Raw genomic sequence first — 17,288 nt, forward strand, 5'->3', positions numbered from 1 at the left:
TGGAGACTAATTTGAATAATTACTCTGTCAGAAAATAAACTGACTGATTTGTCTATCAAAATAAAATTTTAAAAATTGATTTGTATATTAATTTTTTGTAACAATTAAAATATCAACTTTTAAAATTCTTAAAAACTGATTTGGATAATTACGCTCATTAAAATTAAAAGAGTATGTAAGTTTCAAGCTTACACTGCACCCGAGTCTATTTTTCTTGTGGATTAAAGAATAATTATGATTCAACAAATGATTCTATTATGAAAAAGTTTAGGAAAGTAACTGCGTAACAAGTTAATTAAGTCAATTTTTTGTAATTCAAAAAATTGGGATAGTAAGAGATTATTTTTATTTTTTATAATAAATCTATTTATCAACTAGTTGATTAAAATTAACTTCATTCTTAATTGATTTCTTAACAGAATTGTTCTCTTATCAACAAATCAAAACTTAAAATAATGACAAATATCGATTGTCTGTTGAGAATCGATATTACACAATAAAATAGATAAACTATGGTAATAGACAGCCATATTTTTTAAGAAAGTATAAGAAAACAATAATAAGTATGAACAATATAAACAATGGTTTAAAAAAGGAAACTACATTATAATTAAAAATCAAATTTTTAATTAATTATCTAATTACCAGATTTTGAAATTTGAAAAATTAGAATTAGTAATTAAACTCATTTACACTGCGGATGGTTACTCCTAATATCGTCATATCCTCCCAATCTCTGGTCCCCTTCTCGCCATCGCAGCCTCACCTGTGCCGTTGCAACCCTCCTCCGGCCGACCGTGCCGATGTAGACGTGGGCTCCAACCAACGCCGCCAACGAGCTCCCTAACACTACCGTTGTTCCTCCGTAACCAAGCGATCTACGTTCCCCTTCTTGCCGCCGCATCTTCACCTGTGCCGCTGCAGCCACCTCGACGCCAACGCATTGTTCAAAGCCATGCAGAATCTCTATTCCGTTCTTGCCTCCCATGGCCTCGACTGCAAGATCAAGGTCACAACGCCGTACAGCTTGGCGGTTCTCACTTCTTCCTTCACTCCTTCCTCCGCCACTTTCGCCATGAACCTCGTTCCCGTAATGACCGACATTGTTACCTTCTTAGCTGATACTGGTGCTCCTTTTATGATCAACGCTTACCCTTACTTCGCCTAACGAGACAATCCTACCTCTGTGAACCTCGATTACGCTCATTTCGGTAACGCTTCTGGTGTTCACGATCTAAATGGCTACGTCTATAGCAACATGCTGGACGCGCGCAGATCGATGCTATGAGAAGGTATCCATCGAAAGTTTTATATACGCATGCAGATGTTTATTTTTTCATACAAATGAGATATTTGTTCTTTCTATAAATGAGATGTTTGTTCTTAATGCAAATGGGATGTTTATTCTTAATACGGCACTCGAGGTTAGTGACGGCGAGAGATGGCGAGGTTGGTGACGGCGAGAGATGGCGGCGCTGGGGAGGGGGTTTAGATTAGAAGAGAGTGTAATTAGGATTAAAAGACAGGGGATGATTAAAATTTCCAATGGTAGGGTTAAAAAGATTTCTTTTAACGGTTAAGTACGATTTTGGTCCCTAATGTATAGGTCGAAAATTTTTTTCGTCCCCAACTTTTTTTGGCATACAAAATCGTCCCTAAGGTTTAACTTAGTTTTAAAATCGTCATTTTTACCAAAATTTTAATTTTTATTACCAAATTACCCCTAACAAAAAATTATAAATAAATAAAAGGAAAAAAAAGAAAAGAAAGAGAACGGGGAGGGAAAAGGGAATCGCGAGGGGGAGGGAAGAAGAAGGAGGAGGGGAAGGGAAGAAGAAGGAAAGAAAGGAAGAGGGGGAAAGGGGGGACGGCATCGGCGATTCTTGGAGCCGCCGTCGGAAATCAGAACCATAGGGAGAGAGAGCTCGCGAGGGAGAGAGGAGATGCGAGCCTTGCCGCCATGCCTTGTCGTCATCGAAGAGCTCGTGAAGAGAGAGAAAACACACAGGTAGGGAAAGGAAGAGGGGTACCTCGTCGTCGTCGCTCTCTGCCACTATCGCTGGTGTTTCTGGTCCTCGCTGCTGCTTCGCATCCTCGTCGCTGCTCTTCATCACTGGTCCTCCTTAGGGTTCCGATTCTGTTTCTGATTTGTTCTGCTTCTGCTTTTAATTTCTTCTGCTTTTGATTTGATATTCTGCTTCTGATTCTGATTTCATTGCTCTTGTGCTTCTGATTCTGTTTCTTTGATCTCATTATTGTTGTGTTTCTGATTTTATTATTCTTCTAATTTCATTGTTCTTTTGTTTCTTTGATCTCTTTGTGTTTTATTCTTCTGATGGTTTGTGTTCTGATTTCTTTGATCTTTTGGTGCATTACTAGTAGAGAAAACAAGCTGCAATGTACAGTACCATATTTCTCTGAGCTTTGTATATTTGAGAAAACAAAATTAATTATCTGAGCTTTGTATTTCTGATTCTATTTTTGATGTTTATTATATTAGTTTTGCTTTTGATTTTATTATTGTTGCTGGTGTTGTGATGAAGAAACAAAAAGAAGAGATGCTGCTTGAGAAGAAGAAAAAAGAATAAAAATTGGGTATTTAGGTGAAGGAGAAGAAAGGAGTGGGACATTGCTGCTGTCCATCGCACTCAGGAGCTTCCTTGTTCGTCCTGTAAGTGTGTTCCAAGTCTCCGACCCCTATTCGCTCTCACCAATCGCAGTTTCTTCCTCAAGACTCTTATTTTGCAGTACGAGAGTACGTATTCCTCGTACTCCATAATCCGTCTATGTCTAATGCAAGGCAAGGTAAAGTTAGGCAACCCCATATTGGAAAAGACCCACGGATTTGGAATTAGAAAGCGTATCTCCGATTGGAGAGTGAATCATTCACAATTTTTGTAGATAGTTTACCAGACAATATTTCAAGGAATGAATTATTTCATATGTTCAAGTGGACAGAAAAGATAAATAAAATCTATTTGGCATGTAAGGAGAGGCATGGCCGGATCTATCTATTTGCTTTCATCAGGTATACTACAAAAGAAGGGGCATTAAAGGCGATCAAAGAGATGAATGGAATGCGATTAAGGAGTAAAGAGATCTTTGTGGATGAGGCTAAATATAAGAAGAGGATTGATGTCCGAAAAAAAAATCACTACGCACGATAAAGATGCCAAGGAGTCTCCTTATGGAAACAAGAAAGAATTAAAGAAAAAGATCTTGAGGTGAACGAGAAAGGGAGAGTTGTCTTGTAACACCGTAGAAATGAAGAACTAGAAGCTCAGAGGGAACCGTTGGAGTTGGGATGGGATACGACAGTAATGATGTCACAAGGGCTACGAGAGGCAGAGCATGACATGGATAGAAAGGCAATTGCCGTTGAGGATTTGGATGAGTGGCATGATGTTTTTTGAAAAGGCGAACGGATAATTCTTTGGTGTATCTGGCAGTTATGGTGAGTGGGATTCTATGGAATTTCAAACAATCAATAACGAAGCAATCTCTGAAAGAACAGAGACTTGGAAATATGGGGATAAACGGAAAGAAGGGGCTAATTTGGTGTTGAATAAAAGTTTAACTGGGGTTGGATTGAAGCATATAAGGCCCAATATGTTAGTGGGGTGTGGCAGTGAAGTGATTGTGTGGTGCGATAGAGTGTATGTTGTTGTGCGTTTTAAAAGGGCCTCCTTGCTGGCGGCTGCGGGTGACGGTTAAGAGATAGACGTGGCTGGTCATGGAGTTCGCGAAGGGGTTGATGCCACGGTGAACATTGCGGACGAGGCAGATTTGGGAGCAGCACGGAAGTCAGCTGCTGGTGGCGGAGGTGATAATGTCTGCGCTGAGCTTGATGGCGTGGATGGCAGGGAGGAGCGTGAAGCCCCTGATGCACCCGACAAGCAGAACCAAGTTGGCGGAGATGTGGTGAATTGTCCAAACAGCACGGTAGAGAGAAACATTCTACCAAGTGCAGTTAATGAGATACAGACTAGTTTGGACGGGAGTGGTAAGCAGCATGTTGGCATATATCTGATGAGGGGTGGTGCAGTGCATGGTTTAGATTTAGAGGATGAGAATATAGTGGTAGAGGAAATTGGGTTGGAGGATGAAGGGGCTGTAAGGAACTTGGAAGATTTGGGGGACGCAGGATGCAGACAGTGAAACTAATCAAGATGAGCACGGAGGAAGTTGGAATAAAGATATGGCTGAAAACAGGGTTGCTTGGGATCTGACGGTCGAATCAGGAGCTATTTTATATGGCGAGGATGAGGGAATTATGGTTATTCTCCAAACTTAGAATGAAATATTGGCACAAAAAAAAGGCAAGCAAAACAGAAAGAGAAAGCAAGAAGAAGCCATCCTAAAATCCGAAATAAGGTGTGTAATAAAATTTTTAAATGATTTTAGTTCGTGAAACATGAGGTATTTAGGGGGTGTTGAAAAGTGGAGAATGGTAAAAAATTTAAGCGTAAAAATAATGTGAATATGTTAGGATTGATAGAGACAAAGAAGGAAGCGATTACTAAGTTTGATGTAGTGTAATTTTGGGGTAATGATGCGGTGGGTTGGAAATTTGTGGGATCGGAAAGTGTTTTTGGAGGTTTATTAATAATGTAGGATGATATGATGTTTAAGTTGAGTAATTGTTACAAATGGGAGATATGGTTGTGTATAGAAGGAAAATTGACAAACAATAATTTTCATTGTGTGGTTTACTTGGTGTTTGATACGCATACAAGGGAGGAGAAACTTGCTATGTGGAAAGAGTTGAGTTTTTATCGAAAATATGTCAAGTTCCTCTTTGTTACATGGGAGACTTCAATGAGGTTGTACAGTTAGAAGAAAAGAAAGGCGATAGTGTGTTAACAGTAATAGCAGAAGATTTTAAAACATAGACACAGGTAGGGGTGGCAAACAGGTCTAAACCCGCTGGACCAGCCCGTGTAACCTGCCAAAAAAGGCGGGTTGGGCTGAAAAATTGGGACCGCCAAATAGCAAAAGCCCGCCTAACCCGCACCGCTTAAACCGTGGGTTTTGGCGGGGTGGGGTGGACTTCCTCGCTGGGCTTAGTATTTTTTTGGCATGGGGTATTTTTACAATTTTTTTGCCAAAATCCAACTTTCCCCAACCCAACTTACAAGAGAATGAAGATAAAAATAGAGTGTTTTGGATTATGTTTATTTTGTTTTAGAGACAATATTTATAATTATGTTTTGGATTATGTTTATTTTGCTTTAGGAACAATATTTATAATTATGTTTTGGATGAAAACTTGGTTTATAATTATGTTTATTAGATATTTATAATTACAAAGACTTTAATGTTTGTGAATATAAAAATTATTTGTTTATATTTTTAGAAATTATAATAGTTAAAAATAAAAAATAGAAGACATTTTTTTATGCCTTTATATATATATTATTTAATAGTTAAAAAAAAAGATATTTGGCGGGCTTAGCCTGCCGGCCCGCCAGCCCGCCGTTAGGCGGGATGGGTTGGGATTCTGGGACCACCACACTAGATGGGGCGGGGCGAGCCAACCTGCCAAAAGGCGGGCTTCTGGCAGGACGGGACGGGCTTCCCTGCTTGCTACCCCTAGACACAGGATATAGAACTAGTGGATATAAAACTGCAATCATACAATCAACCTGATAAAATGTTGGTGAGTTTGGTTTTATTGTTATCATTTGAAGCACTTGGTTGAAAAAGAATGATAAAATCTTCAGAAATCAAGAAACAGATGTTTGCAAAAATAATCAATAGGTCAATTAAGAGTTAAATAAAATGGAGTGATATTTGATCTTTTATGTTGTTCATAGCTTGCCGAAAATAATTAAAAATTAATTTATTTTATTTATTTAGTACTTTTCTATTGATACTCTACTTTGTTGTGTTGCATTTTTTTTTTGATATTCCACTTTGTTGTGTTGAATTTTTTTTTTGAAAAAGAAAAATATTTCGGTAAAAAAGTATTTTGGTCCAAAAAATTAAATTTTAAAGACAATTTTGTGTAAAAAAAAAATTAACCAAAAAAATTTTCAACCTACCCCTTAAAAATCAAAATCAAAATCCTACTTAACTATTTTTTTAATTTAAATTGGGGTGATTTTTTTTTTAATTCTCGATTGTTTACCTTATACATATTTTCCATTGTCATTTTTTAAACGGTAAAAATAAATAATAAAATTAAAAGAATATCTTTTGTGTCTCCAAAACAAAACACATTATCATATATTTGGAATGGATGTATTTGTAAACAGAAAACTGTAAACTGACCATTCATCATTATGGAAGCACGGAAGTGGGCGCGATGGAACTTTAACATTTTGTTTGGATGAGATGATTTTGGAAAGAAAGAAAATGGGGGAGAAGAAAAGGGATGGAAAATGAAGGGAAAATGAAAAAGTACGTATGGGACCATTTAAAAATTTTCACCTCAAACCTGGGCAGAAAACTGAGATAGAAGGGAAAATATTAGTAAAAAGACACAATTACCCTTTCAATTACAGAAATTAAAAACCCTAATTTCAATCTTTCTCGAAGAAGAGAACACCTATCGTTGTCTTAACCTGTTTTGGCCTTCTTCCTCAGCACTGCCACCGTAGCTTCCCATCCGCGTTCACGTTGCTACAGCAGTTTCATTATCGTTGTGACAGGTGAAGCACATCTTCAACCAGGCATCCTCAACAGAAAGGTGAGTTCTTTTTGCAGTTCTAGTAGTTTTTTTCAAAACGAAACGGAAAAATCATTATAGCATATAGATTGTATTCATCTTTTGTTTTTCAACTGAAATGTTCTGATTTTACATTTCATGGATGCCGTTTACAATTGTAGTGGAAAAAGAACCCATTCTTCGTTGTCTGTTCTTAAATGCTTCATTCGTTCTAACCCAAAAATCTAATTATATATGACCCAGTTCATGTTTGATCCTAGAAAGGACTAATTTTTAATTCATCTGGTATTTGAAATGGTTTGCCCTGATTTTCATATCATCAGATTTTTTCTCAAAGTTTATTATATTATGCCCTTTTTTCATAGGGTGGTCCAAATATGAAGAAAAGAATTCAGGCAAGTGACCATAAAATTTAGTTACACTATTATTATTGAAACTATGAAAAGTGTGTGTGAGAAACAAGTAGAAAATGCTAAAAACTTGACCTCTTAAGTCTTGATCAATGTACAACTATACATTAGATAATCAGGCACTTGTACTTAGGAAAATTTACTGAAAAATGAAAAAAAAATTATACATTGTGATTTGTGAAAACAACATATTAGAAAATAGAGAGTATAAAAAAAGATTAAGCTCATAATGCATATAATGTAATTCTAAATCAATCTACTAATTAAACTTGGAGCTTCCACCGATTAAATCATTCAATTAATTTGAGCATGCATTTTAAACACAATTCTTTGTAGGTTAGCAGGAAGCAATTTTTTGAAGACACAAGCCAGTTTTTCTTTCTCTTTTTTACTTTTTTTCATGTAAATATCATCAACAATAGCTATCAGCTATATCATTCATAAAAGGAGAGATTTCACAACCTCTTCTTTAGTTCATGCATCATTTGTTTAGTTTACTAGGTACTTGCTTTGTAGATGATTCTTTTTGTAGAATTAAAAGAAAATTGAAAAAACTCCCATTGCATATCTTTAGAAAATTAACATGAATCGAAATTCAATTACTTTAATCAAAGATTGGTGGTGGGTAAACCACGACAATTACAATTATTTTAGATCGTAGATATTAAATTGGAGATATCATACAAATTAACTAAGTATAATTTGTCTATTTGTTATATATGCCATAAGAAGAATCTCTATCTTAATAATTCAAATAACTTTAGGACATAAGAACGTATATTATGTTTAATATAGAGAAAGCAGTTACAAAGTTTATAGAAAATGTACACATGCTTCTCAGTTATCACAATATTTTTACATATTTGATTTCTTAATTTTTTTAATTTTTTTCTCTTTTTTTTAATTGATTTGATTTATTTATTATATGCTTAAACTACAACCAACGGTTAGGTGAACTGAAGCAATGTTATGGGTATAGTTTATTCAAAAGTCCATCACTTATTAAGTAGATCCACTTGGTTAGATTTTATCTATAGGCGTTGTGATGCATGTACCTAATTATTACAATTATCAATGGGATAACTTATTCCTTTTCTTTTTTGTTTATTTTTTTTAGTATAAAAATGAATAAACAGACATAAAGCATGGGACATAGATATAGTTATTACTATGGAATAATTTCCTTTTGAGGTCTCATCCAATTTTTACTCGCAACTTATGTTTTTATGTTTTTCCAATTGGATTTTGGTGTTAAATCAATGTATTTATTAATATATCATGTCATTTACAGTTTGTTTTTATTGTTTATGGCAGCCAGTTTTGGAATCAAGTTTGACATTTAGGAGCTAGAAATAAGTGTTTCATACCAAGGTATTTTCGTGTTTACAACATGACACCGTAGTGGTATATAAAATTTTATTTTCAATTATTTTTTTATATTTCGACAAATGAATTGTTAAAATGTAATAAAATATGTGACTTTCTAGTTACTTTCTTTATTGATATGACCCTAAACCTTATATTTTCATAGATGGATAACGAAAATATCGAAGATGCGAATCTCGAAGATAGAACAAACGTCATATATGATTCAGAATTTCAAGTAGGTCAAATCACTTCTACTGACCTATATCATCCTGAGCCAATACAAATACTAACTCGTGTCAGGGAGGAGTTAGAAAATAGACAACATATCTGTGTCACATCTTTTTCTTGTGTTGCAGTGCATCAGTTGTATCTTTTGGAATTAATATCACAACACAGGCCTAGGCAAATTAATGACGACAAGTTGGAAAGAGAACTTAGGCGTACTCAATTAATGACACAGTTACTGGAGTCTGAAAAGTGCCGAGATGTCATATGTATGGGCCCTGAAGCATTTAGGCAGTTGTGTCAGAAATTAAGAGGAACTGGTAGAGTAAAGGATTCAACTCGTCATTTAGGCATGCAGCATTATTACGAGATAACATTGCGGCTGAAATGTGGAATGTGTATCAAATATTATGAGTGATTATACCTCTGATATATTTGAATATGTATATATATGTGTAGTTTATTGTCAAAGTTGTTTGATTGGATTTTTTAAGAAAATGTTACAGGTTAAATAATGCCAAATAAAGGAAATAAAACAGAAGCAACTCAACCTTCTAAAGACAACTTAAGATGGTCTGATGAGATGGATGAAGCTCTGCTGAATGCGTTAGCAGAAGAAGCATTGAAATGTAATAGACACGATGGTTCGTGGACAACTGAAGCATATGCCAATGTTGTGAAGACTTTGAGTATAGCTATAGGCCTGCACATAACAAAGAACCACATCAAGAGTAGAATGAAGACACTGAAAGATCATTTTGCTGAAGCGTATGACTTATTTCATCACTTAAGTGGATTTGCATGGAATCCTGTAACTAGAAAGTTTGAAGCTGACGAAAAAGTGTGGCAAGACTTTATTAAGGTATTTAATACTTTTTTATTACTTATACCGATGATGAAGTGAGTCACAAAATAATTTTAACATTACTTTATGTAGGAAAAACTACAAGCAGAAAAATGGAGAAAAATGTAAATTAAGCATTATGATATTATGAAGGAGTTGTTCGGAGCTGATAGAGTTACTGGTAAAGGGGCTACTACTTCACGAGAAAGGATTCAACAACTTGATAGAGATCCCATTGACTTGAATGACTCTTTTAAAAATATTGGATTATCTGACATAGATGTGAATACGGGACAGATATCCCAATATTTTCTGCTAGTTTAGATTCACCAAGTGCTCCTCATGGTCAGCCAAATCAATTAGGAGGGAATTCAACTTCAAGAGGTACAAAGCGTAAGTCTCTTATGAATGATTTTTTGGAGGCACAGTATGAGAAAGTTGCTTTGGGAATTACTACCATGACCGATGCTGTAAAAGAGGGTAGTTATCTGTCTAGCAAGTTACATGACGTGGCTCAGAGGTAGGTTGAATCAGCTAAGAGACAAGCTTCTGTGGCTGAGAGGCAAGTTTCAATCGCCGAAAAATAAGTCTCATTAATTGAAAGACAAGTCGCGATTGCTGAAAAATGATTAGCTATTATGCAACAAAGTAGGCCTCGCCTTTACAGTGAATCAGATGTATGGGATATGTTGACTGAATTGGGTCTAGTAGGTTCATTTCGGATGCAATGTTATCAATTTTTATGTGAAAATGAGCAAAAAAAGCGCCAAATTTTAGGGATCCCACCTGAAATGCGATTGGATGCACTTTTTCATTTCATGACTGCTACTGGTGTTCGCTTAGGAGATATGGTACTTCCAGAAAACATTCACCATTACAGGTATAATTTTTATATACGTTTAATCTCTGGTTAATTTGAGGTTATTGCTTTTAACAATTGATTATGTGTTTCTTATTGTCGTAAAGTATGACTATATCTTGATATATTTGAACAAGGGATCATTTTCTGTTTTATTTATATTAATACATGGTTGGAAATCACTTTTTGCTGATACGTTGAGATTGATTGGTTGATTGAATAGAAAGATATTGATAAAATAGATTATCATAATCAATTCTGATCTTTGTGTTAATTAGTCTTTGTTGTATATGCTCGTGCAGGAATCCTAATATTTGAAAATGTTTGGGATCAATGAGTACACAGGACAACTAGAAATTCATCATGTGTTAATATCTTTAACTCAAAAAATTTTTCTTTTTTTGAAGTAGATGGGTACAGATGACTCAAGTTATGTACAATTGATTTTTTGGACGTAGACCTATGCTGATTACCCGGACCATGAAGAATTACCCTTTTAAAAAGTATTGTGTGGTGATAAAATGGTACTATTTTAGAGACCTGGTCGTTGTTTCATTTTTTGCGTTTTGTTATATGTTTATAAAAATTGTATATAATTTTTGTTATATGTTTATAAAAATTGTATATGATTTTTTATTATACGTAGTAAAAAAGAAATGTTAGTCACTTTTGATAATATTTTATTTTATGAATACAATTTAGTAAAATTTTTTCTTAAATATAATTAAGGAAATTAATGATGTAGAGTATGAATAATTTTTATGATTCTTTTAAGAAATTATTTATTTATATATATTTAAAAAAAATGATATATATTTTTATTTACGACATTAAAAAACAACAGAAAAAAATAAATTTAAAAAAATATTATTGTTCATAAAAATAACACTTTAAAATTTTTAAATATAATTGGAATCACTTTTTTTTATTTTAAAAATAATTTTAAAAAAATATTATTATTCATAAAGATAACACTTTAAAATTCTTAAATGTAATTGAAATCACTTTTTTTTTTATTTTAGAAATAATTTAAATACGTCAATATATTATAATTCATATTTTCATATATAATATTAATGTAATTTCATTTTTTATAATTTTCTCTCTTTTTACTTTTTCTTTCATCCAAAGAAAAAAAAATTTTCTCCTATATTCTTTTCATCCATTTTCTTTTCATCCAAACAATATACAAAAAATTAACTTTTTTTTCATTTTCTTTCTTTCTATTTTTTTTCTTTCTATTTTCTTTCCTTCTATTTTTCCATCTTCCATCCTCTCATTTTCCATCTTCCATCCAAACAATCCTTCTATTTTTCCATCTTCCATCCTCTCATTTTTCATCTTCTATCCATTCTATTTTTCCATCTTCCATCCTCTCATTTTTCATCTTCCATCCAAACAAAATGTAACATTTTCCATCTTCCATCCAAACAAAGTATAACAGAGTGCTCACTCAGCAGAAGATACTTGCCCGCGTAAGGTACGAAAGTTCAATCTTACTAATAATTAAGCCCAAATTCACGGTGTAACAATACCGTTAGTTTCTCGAATAAATCGTATTGCAACCTGATTGATTAATTACTTTGTGAATTAAGACTTAATCAGCCCAAGTAGAAGTCGATTAAGAGACAAAAAGAACAGGAATTAAACTATAATAATTATTATTATTAACTGCATATCACATTCATTCATACATATAAAAAAGCATAAGCATAATGAAGTAGAGCACCTACTACAAACTGAGGGCCTACACTCATATATCCCACTGAATGCATGTATAACAACCACACACTATTTACATAACATCCATCACTCGTAGCTTACACATGCATCAAATTATTATTACATAACTTGAAAAAGTAACATGCTAACATATGCATGCATGATATACACGTATGTGTATGCATGTATATATATAGATCTAACTGTCATGGTGTCCACCAGGGAGCTTCTCCTTGATCTTATCCATTATCCCTTTCTTCTCACCACCATGAGACTGATCATGTTGACCATGATGCCCTCCTTGCCCGGTCCCGGTGCTTCCGTACCCCATCCCTGTCGTTCCACCCATTCCTCCACTGCTTGCATACTCGCCTCCACCAGTGGTTCCATAAGATCCACCGGTGGTGCCATATCCACCGGCAGCACCCGTGCCAGTGCTTCCATATTCACCGGTACCGGTGGTTCCATAACCACCGCCGGTACCCATACCGGTGCCCATGCCTGTGGTTCCGTAACCACCCGTGGCCATGCCAGTAGTGTCCCCTCCAAGGCCCGTTCCATGGCCATGAGCGCCACCACCACTTCCGTACATCTTGCCGGATTCAGTTGTGGTGCCATAACCGGTGGTGCCTCCACCTTGTTGAACTGGGTTTCCGTACTCATCAGTTTGCCTTATAGTGTTGCCATACTCGTCGGTTCTTCCGCGAGCTTGATCACGATATTCCTGCGACATTGTTACAGATTGAGAACGAAACGAGAATGTAAATGCTTCTTTTTCTTTTTGCTATTGTTGAAAACTGTGGTTTTGGATATGATTTGAAGCGTCGGTGTGCATGGCGTTTATATAGAGAAAAGGTGAACATGGAAAGAAAAAAATCTGGTAAGTAAATCTGGAAGTCGGTTAGAGCAATTTTGGAATTTGGAGCGGTGTGACACGTACATACAAGTGGTTAAATGCTTGAAGTGCCACGTAGAGGACACGTGTTGGGGCATGTGACCGAAAGCTTGTTGTCGTTATCAATGGAGGTGGTGACGCGGCGGTTTTCTGTGTGTTGAGGATAAAAGGGTAAGGGAGGGTATTTCGGGGATTGAGCTGAATATCCAAAACTCAGAACTCAAAAGAGAAAGCAGAAATAGAGAAATGGAAATGGATAAGGCTGAAGCGTTAGACTTTTTGAATCTAAGCTTAGCTTGGTTAGTTATGAGTCACGAGTCATGAGTCATGAGTCATGAAATGAATAGGGACGGATATTGGGGTATAAATGTCATTTCATGATGTTAATTGGTCAGTGGACTTTGGATTTTGTGTCACTTGTAAGGGGGATAGGGGTACATTGAACAAGCGATACTCAGACATCTGTCTCACCGAGATAGAAGATTTTTTTCTCTTAATGCACAGCTAGTGTACCAAATATTATTTCATTTTAAATATTTGTTGGTATCAATATGTTTGAAACTTTTGAATATAAATATTACAATCACACACTACACCGGTTATCGACTTATTACTAAATTCCTGTTTAAGACATTGAAATTGACTTGGAAAAGATGCTTTTTTTTTTTTTCGTGTCTAAACATGGAAAGAAACAAAACAAATACTATCCTATGTCCGAGCGAATGATTTGTTGAAGATTAGTACAAAGCTCAGACTAAATAACATGATTAGAGTTATTCTTGGTACCATATCTAGCCAACCAATCTGTAGCTCTATTTGCTTCTTGGGACACCCATTCAACGTGAACAAACCAAGAACGAGATAAAAACTCCTGAATCTTGTGAACCAAATCTGTTACTTCAGATGAATACCCGCTTGTAAGCTCATGCATGATGGGCAGAATGTCAAGGCAATCCGTTTCATATATAATATTCCTCAAACCGTAATCCCAAGCTAAAATCAGCACCCTCCAAGTAGCAAATAATTCACATCTAATGATAGACCAAGGGGGAATGCTTCCAGAGCAGCCCGAGATCCAATCTCCCTTAGAATCTCTAATAATACACTCAAATTCCGCTAAATTTGAATCTTGATACAAGCTTGCATCACAATTAACTTTAAAACTGTTGCCTAATGGTGGTTTCCAACACAGGCGATTTCGGAGAGACTGAAAGGCATTGTTTCGATTCCTGTAAACCTGTAAGTCCTTGGCGGTAATTCTGGCCAAGGCAACAACCTTGTGGTCTGTCCAAGGATTGTCAGTATTGAATATGTCATTGCACCTATGTCTCCATACCCACCAAAGCCCTGCACCAAAAGACGCCTCATTGTTAGCCAAACCCTTCCGAAACCACTCTTCAAGAGCAGTACCAGCTGTCGAGTCCAGGATACTAGGATCCAACATATGCCAGATTGCCTTTGATCGTTCACAGTCTCTAAGGCAATGCTCCATAGTCTCCTGCGCCTTGTTACATCTCTTACACATATCTGAAGAAGTTAAATGCCGCTTGAATCGAAAGGTCTCAGTTGGTAGAGCATCATGTGAGCCAAGTCACATAGTAAATTTGAACTTCTCCGGAATGTTTGTATTCCACAACCAGTTCCAATTACTATTGGCATTTCAATTTAATGTTTTCTCTAATAACCATCTATAACCCTCCCTTGCACTATACTTTTTTGTTGCTGCAGGCCACCATTCCCACTGTGGCTCCAACTCAGTTGAACTAGGATATCTCAGACCACAAATAAACTGCTTAATCTCATGCGGAATAGGTGTGGTAAGACTATCAACCTCCCAAGACACCCCTTTCCACAAGTCAGCCACTATGAAATCTGATTCAGAAATATGTACATAAGGGACAAGGTTGCAAAGCTTACCAAAAGGAGTCCACTCATCATACCAAACTGATTTGTGGACATCCCCAATATTCCAATGAAACCCTTCCTTGAGATGCTCATAGGCACTAACAATGTTCTTCCAGGTAGCCGATGAAGAATTTCTACTGTTTTTGTTCATACCAGATTGATTCCTGGGATATTTATGCTTCAGAACCTGCACCCACAACTTCTCACTATTATTTAGACAATCCCATACCAACTTTCCCAGAAGCGCCATGTTAGCACAGGTAGTATCCCTAATACCCAATCCTCCTGCCATTTTAGGAGTTATGGCGACCTCCCACCTGACCAGAGGTAGCCCTTTGTCAGTCGCTTGGCCTTTCCACAAGAACTGTCTCATCAAGGAATCAATTTTATTACATGCATACTTCGGGAGAAGAGAAATTTGCATTTCATAAACCGGGATACAGGCCATAACCGATTTAACAAGACAAAGCCTCCCTGCCTTATTCAGCAGGCATCCTTTCCAATTGGAGAGCTTCCTCGAAATTTTTTCAATAACCTCCTGAGCCGTCTTCCTGGAAGCTCTGGCATGACCGATGTTAATTCCCAGGTATTTACCCAAATCATTGCAGAACCGGATGTTAGAGACTCCTGAGAGAACCTCTTTTCTCCTCTCCGACACCCTCTTGGAACACTGGGCCTTTGAATTATGAAGATTTACCTTTAAACCTGACGCTCTGAAAAACAAGTCCAGGCAATGCATAACCTCTATTACTTGAGCTTTCGATGCCTTACAGAAAAGCAAAAGATCATCTGCAAACATCAAATGAGAGAGTCGTGGTCCGTTCCTAGAAACCACTACCGGGTTCCACAAACCTTGAAAAACTCTATGAGAGATAAAGCAGGCAAGCATTTCCATACAGAGTATAAATAGATAAGGAGACATGGGATCTCCTTGCCTCAACCTTCTCTTTGGATTGAAATTTTGGAGCCTGTTCCCATTCCATAAAACTGCCAACGAAGAGGAAGTCACACAATTCAATATAAGATTAATGGTAGCCTTTGAAAACCCAAATCGGACCAAAGTAGCTTCCAAAAAATGCCAGTCTACCCTGTCATACGCTTTTTCTAAATCAATCTTGAACGCCATGGTCCCTTTTCGAGACTTAGTGTTCCTCATGAAGTGCATAATCTCCTGAGCAATGATAATATTCTCTGTGGTTCCTCTTCCTGGAATGAACCCTCCTTGCAAAGGACCAATGATCTCCGACAGGAAAGGTTTGAACCTGTTAAGTAGAACCTTTGTGACAATTTTATAAATTACATTACATAAGCTAATAGGTCGAAACTCCCGTAAGGAAGAGGGAACTTCCACTTTAGGAATTAGAACAATGAGAGTATCGAAAATAGCCGCATTCATTGGCTCACCCTCAAAGGCTCGCTTGACCAGTCCACACACATCATTTCTAAGAGAGTCCCATAACTCTTTGTAGAAAATTGCTTCGAACTCATGGTCATCACAGCTCTTTTAACCTCTTCAGACGTCACTGGTTCCACTAGCTTTTGATAAGCCTCAGTACTAAGAGACGGGCAAGGAAAATGCCCCATGGCGTCCAGGTCGATATCCTCCCTTGTAGAAAAGAGTTTTTGAAAGAAAGAATTTGCCGCCATTTCTAGAGTCGAAGTCTCCGTGGCCCAAGACCCATCCTCCAAAAACAAACCATGAATTTTGTTCCTCTTTCACCTGATAACCGTCTACAGATGAAAAAATTTTGTATTTCTGTCTCCACATCTCACCCATTATTCTCTAGATTTTTGATACCATAACAGCTCTTCTTGAAGAAGGACAACATTCAGTTCCTGATGCAAAACTTGCTCTTTGATCCTAAGCTGTTGATCCTCCTGACTCTCCAAAGTAATCTGAACGTCATTCAAAAGCCTCTCCAGCTCCCTTTTCTTAACAAAAATATTGCCAAAAACTTTTTTTATTGAAGCTAGTTGTATCTTTTTGAACCTCCAACAAACATTTGAACACATCCGGAGCTCCTTTATTCCAAGCTGTATGAACAACATTCCTAAAAAGAGGATGAGTCATCCATGCAGCCTGGAATCTGAACAGACGATGGTCCTTTGTAGCCCTCTCTGCCATCTTGCACCTAGTGAACAACGGGCAATGATCAGAGTGAAGACGCACCAGCACCTCAGTATAAGCCTCCGAAAACATCAGTCGCCAGTCCTGGTTGATGACTGCTCTATCAAGCTTCTTAACCACCTGCACCCCACCTTTCACCTTCCTGTACCAAGTGAATTTTCTCCCAATAGCCCCATATCAAACAGCCCACAATCCTCCAATGTTTTCGCAAATTGTTCTGCTCTGGCAAGTCTAAACTGCCCCCCTTTAACTTCACTCTGCA

General features: G+C 36.6%; 2 protein-coding genes and 1 pseudogene across 2 annotated transcripts; 1 reads left to right on the plus strand and 2 right to left on the minus strand.

Moving 5' to 3' along the window:
* Positions 1–9,640: 9,640 nt before the first annotated feature.
* LOC148566117 (uncharacterized) lies at positions 9,641–10,687 on the plus strand (annotated as a pseudogene).
* Positions 10,688–12,020: 1,333 nt separating this feature from the next.
* On the minus strand, positions 12,021–13,260 carry LOC107644319 (uncharacterized). Its single transcript, XM_016348159.3, has one exon. It carries the CDS (start codon positions 12,829–12,831, stop codon positions 12,298–12,300), a length of 534 nt encoding a protein of 177 aa, XP_016203645.1. The 5' UTR covers positions 12,832–13,260; the 3' UTR covers positions 12,021–12,297.
* Positions 13,261–13,747: 487 nt separating this feature from the next.
* On the minus strand, positions 13,748–16,545 carry LOC148566118 (uncharacterized). The gene is made up of 5 exons (XM_088487385.1): positions 16,303–16,545; positions 15,350–16,174; positions 14,911–15,262; positions 14,098–14,520; positions 13,748–13,986 (listed from the first exon to the last, which is right to left on the minus strand). The coding sequence occupies exons 1-5, from the start codon at positions 16,543–16,545 to the stop codon at positions 13,748–13,750; spliced, it is 2,082 nt and encodes a 693-aa protein (XP_088343511.1).
* Between the last annotated feature and the right edge of the window lie 743 nt (positions 16,546–17,288).

Source organism: Arachis ipaensis, chromosome B5 (genome assembly GCF_059453495.1).
Source record: "Arachis ipaensis isolate K30076 ecotype BB chromosome B5, ASM5945349v1, whole genome shotgun sequence".
In the NCBI taxonomy this organism is placed as follows: Eukaryota; Viridiplantae; Streptophyta; class Magnoliopsida; order Fabales; family Fabaceae; genus Arachis; species Arachis ipaensis.